The sequence below is a fragment of the Mus musculus genome, chromosome 2, assembly GCF_000001635.26.
Source record: "Mus musculus strain C57BL/6J chromosome 2, GRCm38.p6 C57BL/6J".
Taxonomy (NCBI): domain Eukaryota; kingdom Metazoa; phylum Chordata; class Mammalia; order Rodentia; family Muridae; genus Mus; species Mus musculus.
In genome coordinates this window covers 157,800,838-157,817,975 of record NC_000068.7, presented here as the reverse complement: position 1 = coordinate 157,817,975, position 17,138 = coordinate 157,800,838, and the positions used below count along the sequence as shown (strand labels likewise).

Here is a 17,138-nt window from a genome sequence, read left to right as displayed (position 1 = left end):
CGTCAGCTAACAAAATCAATACAGCTTGACAGAGTACAAAAGCTGCACGGAGAGCAAGCAGAGAGCCCAGGCGATGCCAAAGGCAAGTTCACCGGATCTGAGACTGAGTGTGGCTCCCAGCCTGGCCTGTCTCTGTGAGGGCACTCACCGTCATTGTCCTGGAGGAGGATGGCCAGCACTTCACTACAGTACAGCTTGTTGGCATCGAAGGGCATCTTGGCCTGTGGGAAACAGAAACGAGAGAGCCATTAAGGAATCTTGCTCCCTTTCCAGGGCAAACTGTTTACCCACCAGATACGAGGAGGTTAAAGGAAAGGCAGGTTAGGGGGACCAGATACATGTTCTCAATGCTAAATAACAAAGGGACAGAGTAGCCCTACCCAGTGTGTGAATGTACCCTCCTCCACAGAGCATACCTTGTGCCCATATTTTAAGTCTAGAGACTGTGTATCCCCAAGGCAAGTAAGAGAAAGTTTTGAGCTTATAAGATTAAAACATATGAAACTCCAATTTACAAGTTACAACCAGAAAATGAGGCTGTAAATTAGCTGATACATGATCAGAGAAGTTGAAAAGAAAGCAAGTTCTTGTTGAGATTAGCTAAAAATATTTATAACGAAGTAGCTCCTTTTGGAATTTTTTTAATGTTTAAAATTTAATTTGAACCCATAAACCTATCTGCTTATAGGCCATAATCTGCCTACTATTTAAAAAGGAAACCACATTAAATATGCAAAAATGTGTTAATATTTTAATACCTAAATTACTACCCACAATTCTTCCCTTGCTGTGTGCTCTGCAGCTCGCAGCCGCAGAGGGGACACCCGCAGAGGGGACACGTCCACTGCAGAGACCATCTTTCATGGCTGCCCAGTTACTCCAGCTGCAAGACTTTAACATGGCACCATCAGTGGCACCGTGCAAACCTCGCTGATGTTTTTACCTAAGAGAGCCAGGTCCTTGAGATACAGACACACAGACAATGGCTTTAATCAGCACAACTCCTGCTTTGTAGCTAGGTTTTTGAAATGACAAATAATTTCTGTAGCTGCAGAGGACAGGGCAAGTGTTCATACTGAAGCTGGCACCTCCATCACCCTGCACCATTCACAGAGCTGTTTGGACATTGATTTTGTACTTAAGGAGGAAGAGCGGTAGCGTCTAATCAAGAAACAGCCAGTGCTGGTTCAGTTTCTGTGCACGTCTTCTTCATCAAGCCCAAGTGCACCTCACAGGGTTTTAGGAGGGAGCTGCATCTGACTCATCTCAGGTTAAAAGACCCATAAGTGCAAGGCTGTATACATGCTGGCTGTACTGCATGCTCCCTGGGCAAGCTGGAGGCCTGATTTCAAGAAATCTGTATAACAGCCAGAGCTTAACTACAGTCTACAGTATATTTTGCCTGAAGAAAAGTGGTTTTATAAACTTAAAACACGGGGCTAGAAAGCCAGGCAGTGGACAGCAGTCAGGAGCAAGGGTTCTTCAACTAGTCAAGTGCTTACTCAAGTTACTTAAGCCCCCACTGTTGTGATTAGATTTAAATGATTTTAGCCACATAACTACATAACTTTACGTGTAGCTTTTCAAAAGCCAGGATATTTTGAAACAGGGTACTCTAAAATAAAGGAAGGCCAATGACGACACTGGGCCACCACATCAATGTATTTTTGAACTGAAAGAAGGCCAATGACACTGGCTATTGTGATAATGGTCTTTCTGGGCTTCCATGCCTCTTGTCTTTTACAGAACTTCATAGACTTCTGTCTCCAAGTTAAAAGGGAATCTTTCTCTTCCTTTCGATAACTAATTATTGGCTACCTGCTATATGTAAGATAGAGAATTGAGGACCACAACAAAGAGAGGTAAATTAAAGCTGAAGCCTGTTGACCATTATGTAACTTGCTATGCTACCTATGTGCCACAAAGTCTGGTGTTCCCAAATTGAGCTGAGGAAGTTGGGTTGGCAGATTGAATTCACCACAGGCTATGTTGAGATTTTTCAGGGACAAGTTGGTGACACTTGACAGCTGTGAAGTACTGTACACACTGCTCAAGGTCCCTTCTTCTAATGACATCATACCTTTGTAAGCTAGGTTTGGTAGTTACTATATGAAAATGTGTGAGGATTAGATGAGGAGCGACACTCCATTAGTAGTGACTGGAGTGCTCAAGATGAAATCAATGATGCTTTCTTCTAATTTATGTGTGTTTTCCCTTCAAATAGCTATTGGATTGCTAGAATACACACACACACACACACACACACACACACACACACACACTCACAGCCCCTTGTATCTAACTACCTAATAAACCATCATAGTAAAAACAAAATTACTGAGACAACATCACCAAGAACCAGCAACAGGATCTATAACCCAAGTAAAGTTCTATTTCTCCATCTGTAAAATAGAAATGAAAACATAATACTTCTGGATAGCAGCTAGAGGCACTTGCTGTGATGTCTGACAATCTGATTTTGATCCCTGGTACCCATATGGTGGAGGGAGAGAAATGACTCCAGTAAGTAGTCCTCTGACCTCTAAACGAAGACTACAGTGTACACATGCATATACTAAATAAACAGACATATATAATGCATTCTACTTTAAAAAAAGAAAAACCCTTCTTTCTTTAGAGAGTTACCGTGGGACTTGTGCAGGGCAACAGGAAAGCCTCCAAGGCCCAGTGTGGACCGAGGCTTCTGGACTGGGTCAGAATGTGTGAGTTAAGAGTCTCAGCTCTAACCACTCACTTTGATGGGCTCTGGGTCAAATGACTCTGCTCTCCTAACCCAAGGTCTCCTGTGTGGCTATGTCTTCCTTCTGAGGTGGCTGCACTCAATGAACTGTGCTGAATCAGCATTCCTAACAGGCCCCAGCACCTGAGTCCGCTCCTGAGGACTTCTGGGTGCTCAGATCTCCAAATCTTGCTTGGCCACAAGAAGGAATTTCCAGTTTTCCAAAGTGAAAACTAAAAGAAAAAAAATCATCTTTTTCTTAAAACAGAAGTTCTCTTGTTGACAAATTGGCACAAAGGAGAACTCTAATCAGGAAGCTAAGATGTCTAGACATGACAGCTCCCAGCCCTGAGCTGTGCGAGGTAGCTTGGCAAGGAGAGCCAAGCCCAGCTTACTGGCCCTCCTGTCCACTTCATCAGGCTTTCTCCTTATCTGAACCTGGGACAGCTGCATGCTGCCGGCAGAGCTGTTATGAGGATTAGAATACACAGGCAAGGGTGTGGACAAGCACCTCACACGTTAATACATGAAAGCAGTGTCGGCTCGGGGAAGCAGGAGATGATGGCAGCAATGTCACTTGAAGCAGGTAGGTGACTAACCCTTCATGTCTAGTCAAAGATAAAACATATCAAGGAAACTTAATTCCTGTTTGATTATCAGCCAGAGATTGCACAGTACAAACTGCCAAATAACAAAGACATTTAATCCGAAAGAGGAAGGAGAACTCACAGGGCAGAGGCTGTCTCTTAGCTACTACAATGTACCCCAGGGGGATTTGAGCTGGCAGGGTTCTGCCATCCAGGAGCCTGGTGATCCTACATCTTTCAGCTGTCAGAGTAATTGCAGAGTCAAGCACAGGTTTGTACTCAGCATGGATTAGCCTTGAATAAAATTAAACTTCACCTTCTTGGGAGCTGCTGCTTTTTTGGAAAGTAGAAAACAATTATGCTACCACCCGCACGGCCAGAGGGTAGAGGTTGTATCTACAGCTCACCTGAACACAGGTCGGGGTGGGGCTCACACACATCACCAGCCCCTTACAACTGTCAAAGAGAACTCCTGTCACCCGCAGCTGAAGATCTTGCATCAACCAGCCATACTGGCCGCTTAACTGGCCAGGTGTGAATTAATTAGCTCATGGGGAATGTGGCAATGGTTCCCGGAATGTTGTTTTAACAGGAAACTCAGTGGGAATCCTAATTTCATTTCTTTAGAAAACTTCTGGTTTTGATGCTATTTCCAATAGTATCTGGCATCCTGACATTTGTAGGCCCCACGTTAAAAAAACAAAAACAAAACAAACAAAAAAACCGAACACGAAAGTGATTTATGATACAGTGTCTCTCCTGCTAGAGAGACATCTATCTGTTCACTTGCTAATCTGTACCATTCTCTGCAATGGGTCTTAGTCTCCTTAGGAAAAATTAGTAAGGTTTCATTTGTTGGATGAGAAAAAGCCCATTACTGTTGCTACATGCTGCTGGGCTTCCAGCATGAAACGGTGTAAGCTGTATCTAACGTGCCTGCCATCCATCTCTTACTGAGAATTACTGAAGGATCCCTAAATAAAAATGGAACATCAGTCAAAATGGAGGGTTTAATCCAGCAACCTCGACGCATAAGGACTCTAGAATTTCAGCTCTGAGACTTTCTCTTCCATCACACACCATGAGGGCTCCCTAAAACATGAGGCTCAGCCCTAGTTTTGAAGATTAAGTACACCTGGGGGATCTGAGAACCTGCAGGAAGCACAAAAGAAAGACAGGGTGGGCTGGCTGGGGAAGCTTGTGGGGATATACAAGACAGAGAGAGCCAGGCCGGGCCTCCACTCAGGATATCCAGGCTGAGGGAAACAGTTTGCTCAGGCTGTTCCATGAGATCTCCTCTCCTTGCTGGATGAAGAAAGCTCTCCCAGCAGAGCTGGAATCCAGATTGGCTAACTCCCAGAAGAATTCCTTTCGGAAAAACCTGAAGGGGGCTGGTTTGCAGAACCAGAACTGCTCATGGGCTGGAGGCAGAGCGGCACTGCAGAAAGGCCCTTGAGAACGCTTCTGGGCTGTGGGTCAAGCCCAGCTCCAGCTCTACCTGTATAGGTTTGGGCAAGTCACTTAGCACCTATAGGTCTTGACTTTTAGCTATTTCTCCACAATAGAACTTACACACTTGCCTTCAGAATAATTCTAAGAATGATTCAGGCTGTGTGAAAGAGTAGGGACTCAGGCTGTCCCACAGTGGTGTGTATATAAAACACAGGAGGAAAAAGTACTGTGCGTGGTGGAGACAGGGACGTAAGCAAAACAGAGACAAGCAAAGGAGCTATGCGACAGATAATAGGGCTAGCGTTTCAGAACTGAGAAATGAAGAGACCAGACTGCGGCAGGGAAGTTGCCTTAAAGCAGGTCGGGAGGTGGGCACTGAAGAAGTAGTGGCTATTCCCCTGTATCCGTCTGTAGGTAAGAACAGAAAAGAGGGTTCACTTTCTAGAGCCCAGTGGACCTTAGTGAGCAGCATACACTGATGCATAGGAGGAATTTCTAGAATATATTAGCAGTGGACCCTGAGATGGTAAATGTGCTGGTTAGTTGTGTGTCTACTTGACACTGGTAGAATCAAAGGAGAGGAGGGAGCCTCAGTTGAGAAGAGTTTATCATCTATAAGATCAGGCTGTGGGCAAGCCTTGGGCATTTTCTTCCTCAATGATTGATAATGGAAAGCCCAGCCAAGTGTGGCCATCCTTAAGCTGGTGTTCCTGGGTTCTATAAGAAAGCAGGCTGAACAAGGCATGAGGAGCAGGGCAGTAAGCAGTACCCCTCTATGGCCTCTGCATCAGCTCCTGCCTCCAGGTTCCTGCCCTGTCTGAGCTCCTGTCCTGACTTCCTTCAGTCATGAACTGTGGTGCGGAAGTGTGAGACACATAAACCCTTTCTTCTCCAGCTTACTTTTGGTCATGGTGTTTTCACCAGTGAGCCTCACTGGGACGGTAGGTCTGCGCTGGGTCCAGGGAACCTGGTTTTCAAAATTGCACTAAAGATCTTTCAACACAACTGCTGAAGGCCCTGGCTGCCAGGATGGTCATGAGTTGAAGGCACTTTCACGTGGATTTTCAGTCACCTCGTGGGACCTCAGTGGTCCCCTGAAAGAAAGGGGCCAGACAAGTGAAGGACCACTAGCTGCAGCCACCCAGCTCCAAGGGAAGACAGACTCTAGGTCCAGTCCACCAGGAATCTCTAAGGCTGATGTTGGTGAAGAATCAACACGCACTTGCTTGGGCTAGAGACCCAGAACAAAGCATATTCAAGCGTCATGGCTTCCTTCTTGCCGCCTTGCTCTTAGCTTAGCTTGCTTTTGTGACCATTCCATGCAGCACAGAGTTTTACTTGATTCCCAGTAAAATAACCAAATACCAATTTAAAGTTTAAATACTGGAAACCTTGAAAATGGTTATAGATTGTAACAAGGCTCTTCCTGTCCTGAGGATTATACAAATTTCTGTGCCCTGTGGCGAAACTCAATAATAGCTTGCTAAAATAGCAAATGAAACCCAGACTAAACACCCAAAGGTCTCAATTTCTCTTATAGAAGCAACTCCAAAAAAAGAAAGAATGAACGAGAGAGAGAGAGAGAGAAAGAGAGACAGAGAGACAGAGAGACAGAGACAGAGAGACAGAGACTGAGCAAGAGAATGCTGTTATGGCTAATTTAAGCACCTTTCAAAGGACAGAGGAGTTTTAAAGAATGAGCCTCAAATTCATTATTAAGTCCCAAGGACCTAAAAACCCTATCCTGACTTCACAAAGACAAAGACTATGAGATTATTTTCTGTATGTTAAGGTTGGGTCTACAAATTCCACCAGGAACCCAGATTCTTGTTATCCTTTCCTCTACCCCTCACTCCCTAAGTGTTTCAATGAGGATGGAAACACAAACTGAGTGCTGAGAAGTAGGTGGGGAAGGAACTGTACGCTGAACAAGTGCAGCTTAAGGCCAAAGACCACCTGGACTCAGAAGTCCAAAGGAAGATGCCAAGATGGCAGCAGATAAACCAGCTACCTGCTGGATACAGGCCCAAGTGGGAAAAGGAAAGGGCTTACAAGGGCTCAGTGCACTGGGCTCTGCCTGGCAAATATGTCTATCTCTACTGATAGCACTACTGGGCAGAGGCTCCCCTGATGTGTGTGTGTGTGTGTGTGTGTGTGTGTGTGTGTGTGTGTGTGTGTGAGAGTGTATGTGTGTGTGTGTCTATCTTATGGGGTTACATAAGCAGAGCTGGAGAAGACCTAGACTGTCTGGCTGCCTTCCCCTTAGGCCTGCCAAGACAAGGACTGTGAACCTGACCTGACACAGCCCAGACATTCCGGATAAGCCATGACTACTTTAAGAGTCATTCCTCCTTAAAGAAACCTCTCTTATCTTGCTAGTGAGGACCTCCACAGTAGCCTTCCTATCACACAGTTGGTCAAGCTAATGGCTTTTCCCTTCCTTTCTTATTTACTCGATGGGACAGCAGTAATAGTTAAAAACATGGTGACTCTGTGCTAAGAAAGAGAATGAGGGATACAACAGAAATAAGGATAAAGGATACAAATATAAAGCTAAAAGAAATTAATACAAATAGCTGTCATTATTGTTGTTTTGAGACAGGCTCTTATACAGCCCAGGCCGGCCTGCTCCTTACTGTGTAGTAGAGGGTGACTTTGAACTTCTGATCCTTCTGCCTCCACTTCCTAGGGCTGGGACTACAGCTGGGTACAGGCATCCTACCTGCTGGACCACTTCCCCAAGCCCATGAATGGCTACTAAGCAACTGGAAGCCAATACACATTCTTTGATTTAAAAATGTAAATTGAAGTAGCCTAGCATCAATGTTCACTTCTAAGTGCACGAAAGCCTTAAGTATGTTGATGCCTGGTATTCCCGGGAGCAACAGGGGAGTGGCCAGCAGGGCAAACTTGACAGGTGACAATTCTACAACACCTGCCTCAAACGTTAATGCAAATACCCTATGGCCTGAATGTTCCACTAGTAGGGGTTTAACACACAGATAAGCTAAGTGCACCAGAATAGTGTTCAGATGTGATACCCACTATAAACTGCTTATAACAGTCAAAATTAAAACTGAGAGCCCGGCAAAGGATGTGGCTCAGTTGTTAGGGTGATGGCTGAGCATGCACAAGGCCAGGGGTTCAATCCCCACTCCTGCATAAATTGGGCAGGGAGGCACACACATGTAATCCCAGCACATGGAAAGGAGAGGCAAGAAGATCAGGAGTTCAAAGTCTCCTGAACTGCAGGCCAGCCTGGACTACATGAATCCCTATTTCAAAAAAAAAATAATAATAATATTGGTACTTCTGTCCAATGGAACACTAGGCTATCATTAGTTCAGTGAAAAAACAATTTGCATAAGAAAACATTATATAATTCTTTTTACGTCAACATACAACACTAGCTCCTATGTATGTTCAGAAATTTTCTAAAAGAATATATATGATATTGTTAACAACAGATGCTTTTTTAAAGTAGAACTCAAAAAGATTATTGGGGATGGAGACAAGCAACAAAAGGGCCAGAAACTTCCCAAACTAGACATGTGGAGGTCGGAGGATGTCTATCGACACCATGGCACCAGCCACAGCCAGAGCAGAGACATATGGGTGGCAGGGCCACTGGCTCCCTTACCTTCAGCCTCTTCAACAGCCACTGCAGGAGTCCCTGCTGGGCAGCCTCTGTGCACATCTCCGGACGGAACTCGGCCATATTCTCCACAATAGCTGAAAGAGACAGACACCAGTCACCTGGGAAAGCATCTCTCTGCTCCTACTCGCATCAAGCCCACTTCCCATGACAAGCACTTTAGCCTTTGTCCCACTTCCCTGTATTCTACTCAACAGATGCTGTTGTCACTTTTAGATTAACCAAGGAGTTGCTATGTTTTTTCCCCTTTTTCTTCAAGTTATGTTACAAGTAGAAGTCATAACTGAAAATGACGGAATTCGCAGAAGAGATGAGGGATGGGTTTTTATGCTAATAGAGGTGACTCCAGAGCAGAGCACGCTGATGGGTGGAGAGCTGCCTAGCAAAGCACGCTCAGTCCCAGAGGTCTGCAGCTAGTCAGGCTAGGGCAGGGTCTCCTAGGGCCAGGTAGTCTCTTCTCTCTCTCTCTCTTCTCTCTCTCTCTCTCTCTCTCTCTCTCTCTCTCTCTCTCTCTCTCTCTCTCACACACACACACACACACACACACACATTGTGGTATTGTGATTCATATGAAAACCAAGACACTGGCAGGGAGGTGAGCATGATCTTCTTAATTGAGCACACTAACGCGTGCAGAGGGGAAAGGCCATGACGGCAGAGGTAGCTGCCAGCTATCGGGAAGCAAATAATTGGTCCTGCTATCTCCTACAACAGTCAAAGTGTGACTTAATAGGAAAATTAAAAGTTAGAAGGCAAAGGGAAAAAAGCTATTACATGCTATGACATCAAGAAGAAGAGCATTAAAAAAAACCACCACTGCCCTTACCACATCAAATGCTTTCCTTCCCTCCAGGGCCCCTCTGCTTCCTATCTTACAACAGGCCACTCTCACAAGGCAGACACTGTTCTGTGTTCTCAAAGCATAATATCCAGAGCGTGCTGCTGTGCCTGGATTCTGAAGGAGCAAGGGCCAAAGAAACCCAAGCCAGGCTCCTCAAGAGCCAGGCTCTTTCTTTCACCCAAGCCAGGTTCCTCAAGAGCCACTGAAAGGAGATCGGGCAGTCATGAGGGAGGGGACACATGCTGACAGTGAGCAGCAGAGGGACTCAAGAGACCAAACAGTCTCTCTCAATCAAGCACTTGTTCATTTTATCTTGTTCTGTTCGTACTACACATGATCTCCTGTTACACACAAGAAACAAAGCCACACTTCCTGCCATGGTTCACAGGGTCTTCCAAACTCTGGACAGACTCACTCCCTGATCTCACTGCCCCAACCCCACCTCCCGCCCTCATTTTCCAGAAGCACAGCCTCGCTTGACTTAGCCAAAGACAGCCACGGACTCCTCCACAGGCCAAGGGCCCCAGTCAGCTCCCCTGCAACACTCAAGGCCCTTGCTCTCAGTCTCTAGGATGTTCTTACTGACACTAATCATAGCTCTTGTCACTGGCACTCCTTCCTCTGTCCTGGGCTTTCCCATGAGAGCACCCTTGTATTAGTCATGCCTGACTCCTCCTGATCTGCCCTAGCTCCCAGTACTGTGTCTGAGAAACACCAGGCACCCAAGGAGTGGGAAGGAGGAGGCATGAATCTGAGTGTGGTAGGTGCCTGAGCAGAGACCAGGCAGATTTGCCAGAGCTGCGCTTTCCTACCACACCAGGGCCTTTTTATGAACAGCCAGCTAAGACTTTTGATAAGCTTTCCATGTTGCAAAATCCAGCATTAGGCTGACAGATGGCAATGCCAACTTCTGCCTCTGCACTAGAGCCAGCTCCCAACCGCAGGCTGTCGTGTTCCCCTCTCATACTCCCTGGGTGCCCATCTTCCCTCTTCTTTACAATAATCCACACTGAAGAGTCTAGCACTACAAGGGAGATCTGCAGTAAGCACAGAGGAGCCGGGAGGGAAACTAATCTCATAGAAACTCCTGTTTCAGCTCGGCCCCCTTCATTGCTGGAGCTCAGCTTGCAAAGATGCCACCGCTGGTTTAACACAATAGCAGCCAGGGAGGAAGCGGCCTGCCCAAAGGCATGACTTTAAATATGGCAACTGTGCGAAGGGAGAAGCTGGAGAGATTTGAGGGAGAAGGAAAGGACTGTAGAAGAATGCACTGAAATGAATGGGACTCGGGCAGCAGAGTCGCTGGAAGTATTTTAACTCACTTAGCCAAGCCGTCTGTACCAAAGACAAGGAAACACTGGCTCTTTCAATGCAAATACCTTTTTGTAATGTCCACAGATGTGCAAACACCTGCAGCTCCACTGAAGGAAGTGGGTGAGGGAAGCTGACACGAGATCACCCACAAATTTAAAACTTTGCTTCCTAGGGCAGAAAGGGCCCCACAAGGATTTCATCTTAACTTTTGGAGGCAAAGGCTGCTAAGGAGAGGTGTTCATATTGCTCTTGCAAAGATCTGGGTTTGCTTTCCAGCACCTATATCAGAGGGTCTACCACTTTTAACTCTAGCACAGGAAATCCAACAAGGATCTCCTGGCCTCCACAATGATGTGCAAACACTCCCCAACATACATATATACATAATTAGAAACAGTAAAATCTTAAAATAAAATTTAGGAGCCAGCATATTTTATATTTTCTCTTGGATGGGTACCTACTTAGTGGATTTCAGCTTTTATTGCCTATATACCAAATCAAAGCTGTAGTTACATGAAATGCACACATGGGTCTTCATTTTTAAAAGGCAGCTTTGGAGTATAGGGGAAAAAAAAAAACCAAAACCCATTTGGTTGTTAATTGGTGCCAGCCCCTCACCTAGGGTGTTGTGGACGCCATCAGCCTCCTCCCTCACAGACTCATCCAGGCGCTCCAGATTCTGCACCAACAATGCGGCCACCTGCCCGTCCACCTGCGGGAATAGGAAGCAAAGGAAGAGAAGAACACATCACAGGTCAATCCCCAAATGTCCCCATTCCCCTAGTCACAGCTCTCCATTCAAATGAGCAAACTGAGTGCAGAACTGGCAGCCTGCAGTGCTCTCTCAACCCATGGCCTCTTCAAGGCACTCCGAGGCAAGGAAGGGGTCTTAATGGCTTCCTAACCCCAAGTTAGTCCTGACCCCGGCTGGGCAAGCCAGAGATGAGTGGCACAAAGGAAAAGGCAGGGTTACAAAGCTGGTGAATGCAAGGTTCTCATGGTCATCATCCCACCTCTCCTTCCCCAAGCTCTGCCTCAGCAGTACCTACACATGATGGAAAAACAGGGCATGAGGCATTGGGTAAAACATACTTCCAGCTCTTACTTGAGTCACCTTTTGAGGTCGGTAGGAAACCCACAGTAGCTACAGAATACACACATCTGCCAAGGAGCGATACCAAAGTCAGGATTCCTTCTAGAATCTTGAAGAGAGCCTTTCCTCCTTTACACTGCCATCTGTACAACAGGTTCTGGGGGACTGCCTGTGGGCAACCCCAGGGCATGCAGGGAAGGAAGGAGGGAAGGCAGCCCTGGTTTTCTCTCCTGGAGAAGAGACTCTTTAGCTAAGACAGCTGTGATCAGGCATCTAGGAAGACTGGAGAGCTGGGTACAGCCTCCCTTCCCCTTCCCACTGCCTTGCTTGCCTTACACAGGAAGTGAGGATAAAGAAGAATCCTACAGCAATCGCAGGAAAATGGGGGGAGGGGGCACTACTTTTGGCTAAAGGAACAACTCAAAATGCCCACAATCAAGTTTGCATCGAGTTTTGTTCTCACTCCATGCCATTTACCTCGCTGGGGAAGAAAAAGCCAAGTTCTTTGCTAGCAAGCCCCTTACTTCACGGACCCTGGCTCACTTTAAGATCTTGAACAACTCTGCCCAAACAGATACCTGAGAAACTAACCTTACCAAATAAACTTATGCAGTCACTGTGTGCTCTCAGTCAGTGTTGCATCTACCCTGGCATAAAGCTCACAGCTCTCACTCACAGAGCACACAACAAAGGCTCAGGGAGGTTAGGCAGCCTGGCCAGAGCCATAGAGCTGGGACAGCAGTGAGCAGAGAACAGAAAGACAGACAGGAGGAGGAAGAGCCCAGTGAGCTGCACTCTACAGACCTGGTTGGACAGAGCCTAAGGATGACAGGGAGGAGAAGACAAATACAGCCCCTGCTCTTTCTGGGACTTTCTGAGACTCAGGGGCAACATCTGGACATGAAGAAAATCTGAAATTTGTGGCCTGTCTGCACACCCAGTTGCTAGTCAGTGACGCTTTCTGAGCTCTCCCTTATGCCTTGGGGAAGGAATGGGGACGGAGCCACTGGAGAGGAGCTGGTGCCAGAGCTGGAAGGGCTGCAGCAGAAAATGAGCTGCTCTCCCTCTTCTCCCAGGGATACACAATCGTGCTCTCAAGTCTCACAGCCAGTAAGAACATTAAAGTGTTTCCCTTAATAAACTGAATCATTTATGCATGGCAAAGAAAGCAGAAAACATCTGGGGGCACAGAGCATCCACAACTTAGTTTTTTCTAAACCACCCTAACTAACTCCCCTATCTCCCCCAATTCAGAAGTGGCAAACGTCACAGCTCTGCTTGGCAGCAATGGCTTGTCACTGCTACAAACAAGACGGCATGGCCGGCTTCTGCTGCGATGGATGGCAGCATTATTTATTTGCATTATTTGTCTCTTTCCCTGATTCTTAGTTATGTTTGCCATCTCTGCTGTCTAGAAACTGGCAGGACAGTGGCGGTGAGCAGCACTTAGATCCTAGAGCCAAGTGGATATGGTTGGTGGGTGTCTGGCTGGAGGAAAGTCTTTTTTCTTGTTACAGAAATCTAACTTCCAACAGGCAGACTTTTTAAGCTTGCAAAGTGTGAAACTCAATGTTTAGTTGGGTTAGATACAATTTTATCTGATTGCAGGAGGGCCGAGAGCAGTCAAAATACATTTAGCTCAGAAAACCCTTAGGAAAGTATTTGTATTATGCATGGCTCTGGAGTCGGCTGGTAAGGAGTGCAAATTAGCATTCTGCCTACTTCCTCCAGCCTCCAGCCTACCTTCAATTTTCTGGATCTGTGACCAAGTCTGAAACTAAAAACAAATCCTGCGTGGGGATTAAAGCACCAGCCAGAGCAGCCCTGGCCTTGGAAATGAGGTCTCTCTGAGGCCTGGCAGTTTCTGATAAGTCTCTGGTTATTTCTGCTTGTTAGCAGGTCCCCAAACAGCAGGTCTCACTATGAGGAGGTTTGAGGGCATGATCAGACATCTTTTTCCACTTGACCAAAGAAGAAGGATATAAGAGAAAAGGAGGAAAGAGGGAAACAGGCAGATGAGAGGGTCTGAAGAGGATTCCTTTTCTACCTGGCCCACTCCATGACACTCAAGAGCTAGATTGGAGTTCTTCCACCCACAACGCGTTTCAGAAATGTCATGTTTAAAAAAATAATAAAATAACCCCCAAACATGTGGAAGGGATCTTGATCAAATAAGTTTTGAAAGTCATAATACTAAAAGCAAGCCTACAGTCACCTCTTGAGATATGTGCCTCCATTCCTGCCCTCCCACTCCCCACCCACAGCTGCCTGTCGGTTGTTCTAAACATCTAGACAGACACTTGCCAATCCCATGCCTAATGTCTGCCCATGCAGACGATTTCACAGAGGCCTATAGGACGCAGAACCACTCCCCACACCAAGTGGCTCCTCTCATTCTCCCTGGTGCCAAGCTCATTCTCACCTTGGTCTCTTCCCTGTCCTACCCTGCTCTTGGCCATTTTGAATGGCTGGCTTCTTCTTGTACCCAGAACTCAGGCCTGTACTGGTTGATTTTGTGTCAACTTGACACAAGCTGGAGTTATCACAGAAAAAGGAGCTTCAGGTGAGGAAATGCCTCCATGAGATCCAGGTATGGCATTTTCTCAATTAGTGATCAAGGGGGGAGGGTCCCATTGTGGGTGGTTCAATCCCTGGGCTGGTAGTCTTGGGTTCTAAAAGAAAGCAAGCTGAGCAAGCCAGGGGAAGCAAGCCAGTAAGGAACATCCCTCCATGGCCTCTGCATCAGCTCCTGCTTCCTGACCTGCTTGAGTTCCAGTTCTGACTTCCTTTGGTGATGAACAGCAATGTGGAAAATGTGAGCTGAATAAACCCTTTCCTCCCCAACTTGCTTCTTGATCATGATGTTCATGCAGGAATAGAAACCCTGACTAAGACAAGGCCTTTTTAGAGAACCAGGTCTAACCAGACCCCCACACACTCAGCCATTCCATTTTCATCCTCTGCATGACCATCTTGTTTCACCCCCTGAGAGCAGAGACCCTATCAGCCATACTGAGAGCTACAAGCAGCCAGTTTCTAGGACCAAGAGGAAGTCAGCACGCAGTGAGCATCAAGCGAATGAAGACCTGGTGAGTTCTGCTTTGCGACAGAGATAAAGGAGAGAACACGAATGGAAGCAAGAAGGCCAGGAAGCAGAGGCTGACACGGTGACAAGCGTCAGGAGACCCTCAGCGTGGCTGCACCTGAGCAGCACAAAGCAAGCAGCACATCAGACCAAGGCAGACCATGGCCTGCGCTCAGGACTGGGCATCTGAGAAGGGCTGCCTGAGGGCAAGGATGGGTGTGGAAGGGTCCCCAGGTTCTCTACAGCAAGGTACACTTGCTCCAGTCTACAGAAGATGCGGGGCTCAGGCAGCTTCACGCCTCAGCGGCTCTTTACCCTGCTCTGTATGACTCCTCCGCACAATCTGAAATTCTGTTGGCTTGGCCCCAGATCTGACCAGCCCTACTCTTCATCCCACAGAGCCTGCCTTCTCAACCTCCTGGCCTCCTGTATCCTCATTGCTGTTTTCTTTAAACAAAGCCTCCATCTTTGGATGTCTTATTTAGACCCAAGTCATCCAAATATTTAAAAATAATTACTGAAAATGCTTTCTGAAACATTTTCAAACTGAAAACTGTTCAACAAACATCCACAAACATGTCACCATGTGGTAGATGACACTTCTCACCATCACCTGACATTTACAAACTGCTGGATCTCCACCAGTTCTGGAAAACAGCCAGCAAGTAGTGGGTGCCCTAAAGATCTCTAAATACGTACTGATGCCTCACAGGTGCACTGTGTGACAAACATGTGAAACACAACACGGAAGGGAAAGTAACCTTCACAGGGCACACAGTGAGTGGCAGAGCTGCAGGCCTGACCAGTCCCCCAGTGGGACCACAACTTGGGAAAGACAAACTGGCCCACAGAAGCTATAATGCAATGTGTCAAGTTCCCAGGTCTCTGCTGGGGAGATGATATGGAAAAGCTTCAAAGACTGAGCTGAGGCTGGGGGAGGCTTGACAGGAAGATATAAGGGTCCCAGAAAGCTCAGGGAGGCACTCACTGCAGGCCATCCACTGTCTGGTCACTGCACTCAGGAGCCACATGGCTGTGGAGGGGTGAGCCAGGGAGTTCTCACCAGCGCAATAAACCTCACATCTATGATCTCCAGAGAAGTCCATCTTCCAGGCTCCTAAATTGATTTGTTCCAAAGCACAAATACTCCCTTTGTGTATACAGAACAGCAATGAATGTGATCCAAAATTTAAAACCCCAAAGATTCCCAAGACTGCCAGGACAGCACTTTGCTCACAAATGTGCTACTCTATTGCTGGGACTTCCAACTGGGAAAAAGACCAAGGCAATAACTGCAAACTGTACGCCATAATAAATCCTGCCACATGCCCTCTAGCCTCTGCTCCAGCGAGTCCAGGCTTCCAATATTGGCCCCAAATTAAAACTATGAAGACAACTCAACCCTTGTAATATGAGAATACTTATCAAACTTCTTCCTCAATGTGGCACGAGGGCGAGATAAACAGAAGCCTCCTCTCCAGCTCTGCCCACTGATATTTACCGACGACTTCTGAGTGGTAGCAGACAAGCAAATAACATACTGGACTCCAGAATGCAGTGTCTGTGATTCACAAAAGCCCCACCAGGATAAAGCCGTAAGAGCCAAAATCTTAAAATAATATAATCATAAAAAACCCCAAACAAACAGGAAATCCTGCACAGCAGCTACCTAATGGCTCCCAAGACTGAGGAGGAACTGCTCCCTTCCAGACAGACAATAAAATCTGCAAGATGCAGCCTTTGTTGGTGGGCTTGGCAACACGGAGACACAAAGGGGGCTTTGTGCGAGCTGCTGCTTCTATGTAGGTTCACAGCAGCCGCCTGGCTGGCTGTTCCCCTCTCATCTTCTCCATTCACACAGGCAAAGGACGGTAATTAAAACCAGCCCAGGGACTAGGCAGGAAGGCGCACACAGGGCCCACCGTAATTAACCTCTGGAAGGTAAGACTGCACAAATGACACTGTGGAGAGACAGTGCAGGAGGGGGTGCCACAGCCTTGCGACAAATGCTCCTCAAAACAAAGGCTGCCCTGGCAGAATCCTTCCCTGTCTGTACAGTGGTTCTAAGGAAAAATAAAGGTCTCAAAGCCCATGAAAGTGGCAGCTCACTCTAGGAAGGAGCCTGAAAGGAAACCAGCTATAGAAATTTCACACTAGCATCACGGGTCCTGCTGGACTTCAGCCGGGCTCAGAGACAGTCCTTCATCTCCAAAGGGTTCCCAACCCCTCCACTTATACCACATCAGCAGTGAGCTCAGTGTGGGGAAGATCTGGTGCTGAGAACCTTAGTGGCAGGCCGTACTGCAGAGGCGTCTCCCAGGCACTGGAGTTCCCAGTCCAGTTACCTTGATTCCCTAGGTCTGTGGGTGGG

The 17,138-nt window shown here is 46.9% G+C and overlaps 1 protein-coding gene across 2 annotated transcripts in view; it reads right to left on the bottom strand.

Moving 5' to 3' along the window:
* Positions 1 to 17,138, bottom strand: part of Ctnnbl1 (catenin, beta like 1) — a 154,503-nt gene that overhangs the window by 73,928 nt on the left and 63,437 nt on the right. The window contains exons 1-4 of one of the 2 annotated variants that reach the window (XM_006500022.3): positions 16,437 to 16,490; positions 11,208 to 11,301; positions 8,420 to 8,511; positions 149 to 221 (exon numbers count right to left, since the gene is read on the bottom strand). In XM_006500022.3, coding sequence (XP_006500085.1) covers positions 149 to 221; positions 8,420 to 8,497 — 151 coding nt within the window. In that variant the 5' untranslated portion in view covers positions 8,498 to 8,511; positions 11,208 to 11,301; positions 16,437 to 16,490. Of the gene's footprint in view, positions 1 to 148; positions 222 to 8,419; positions 8,512 to 11,207; positions 11,302 to 16,436; positions 16,491 to 17,138 lie in introns of those variants that run through there. The other variant, NM_025680.4, reaches the window with a different exon arrangement.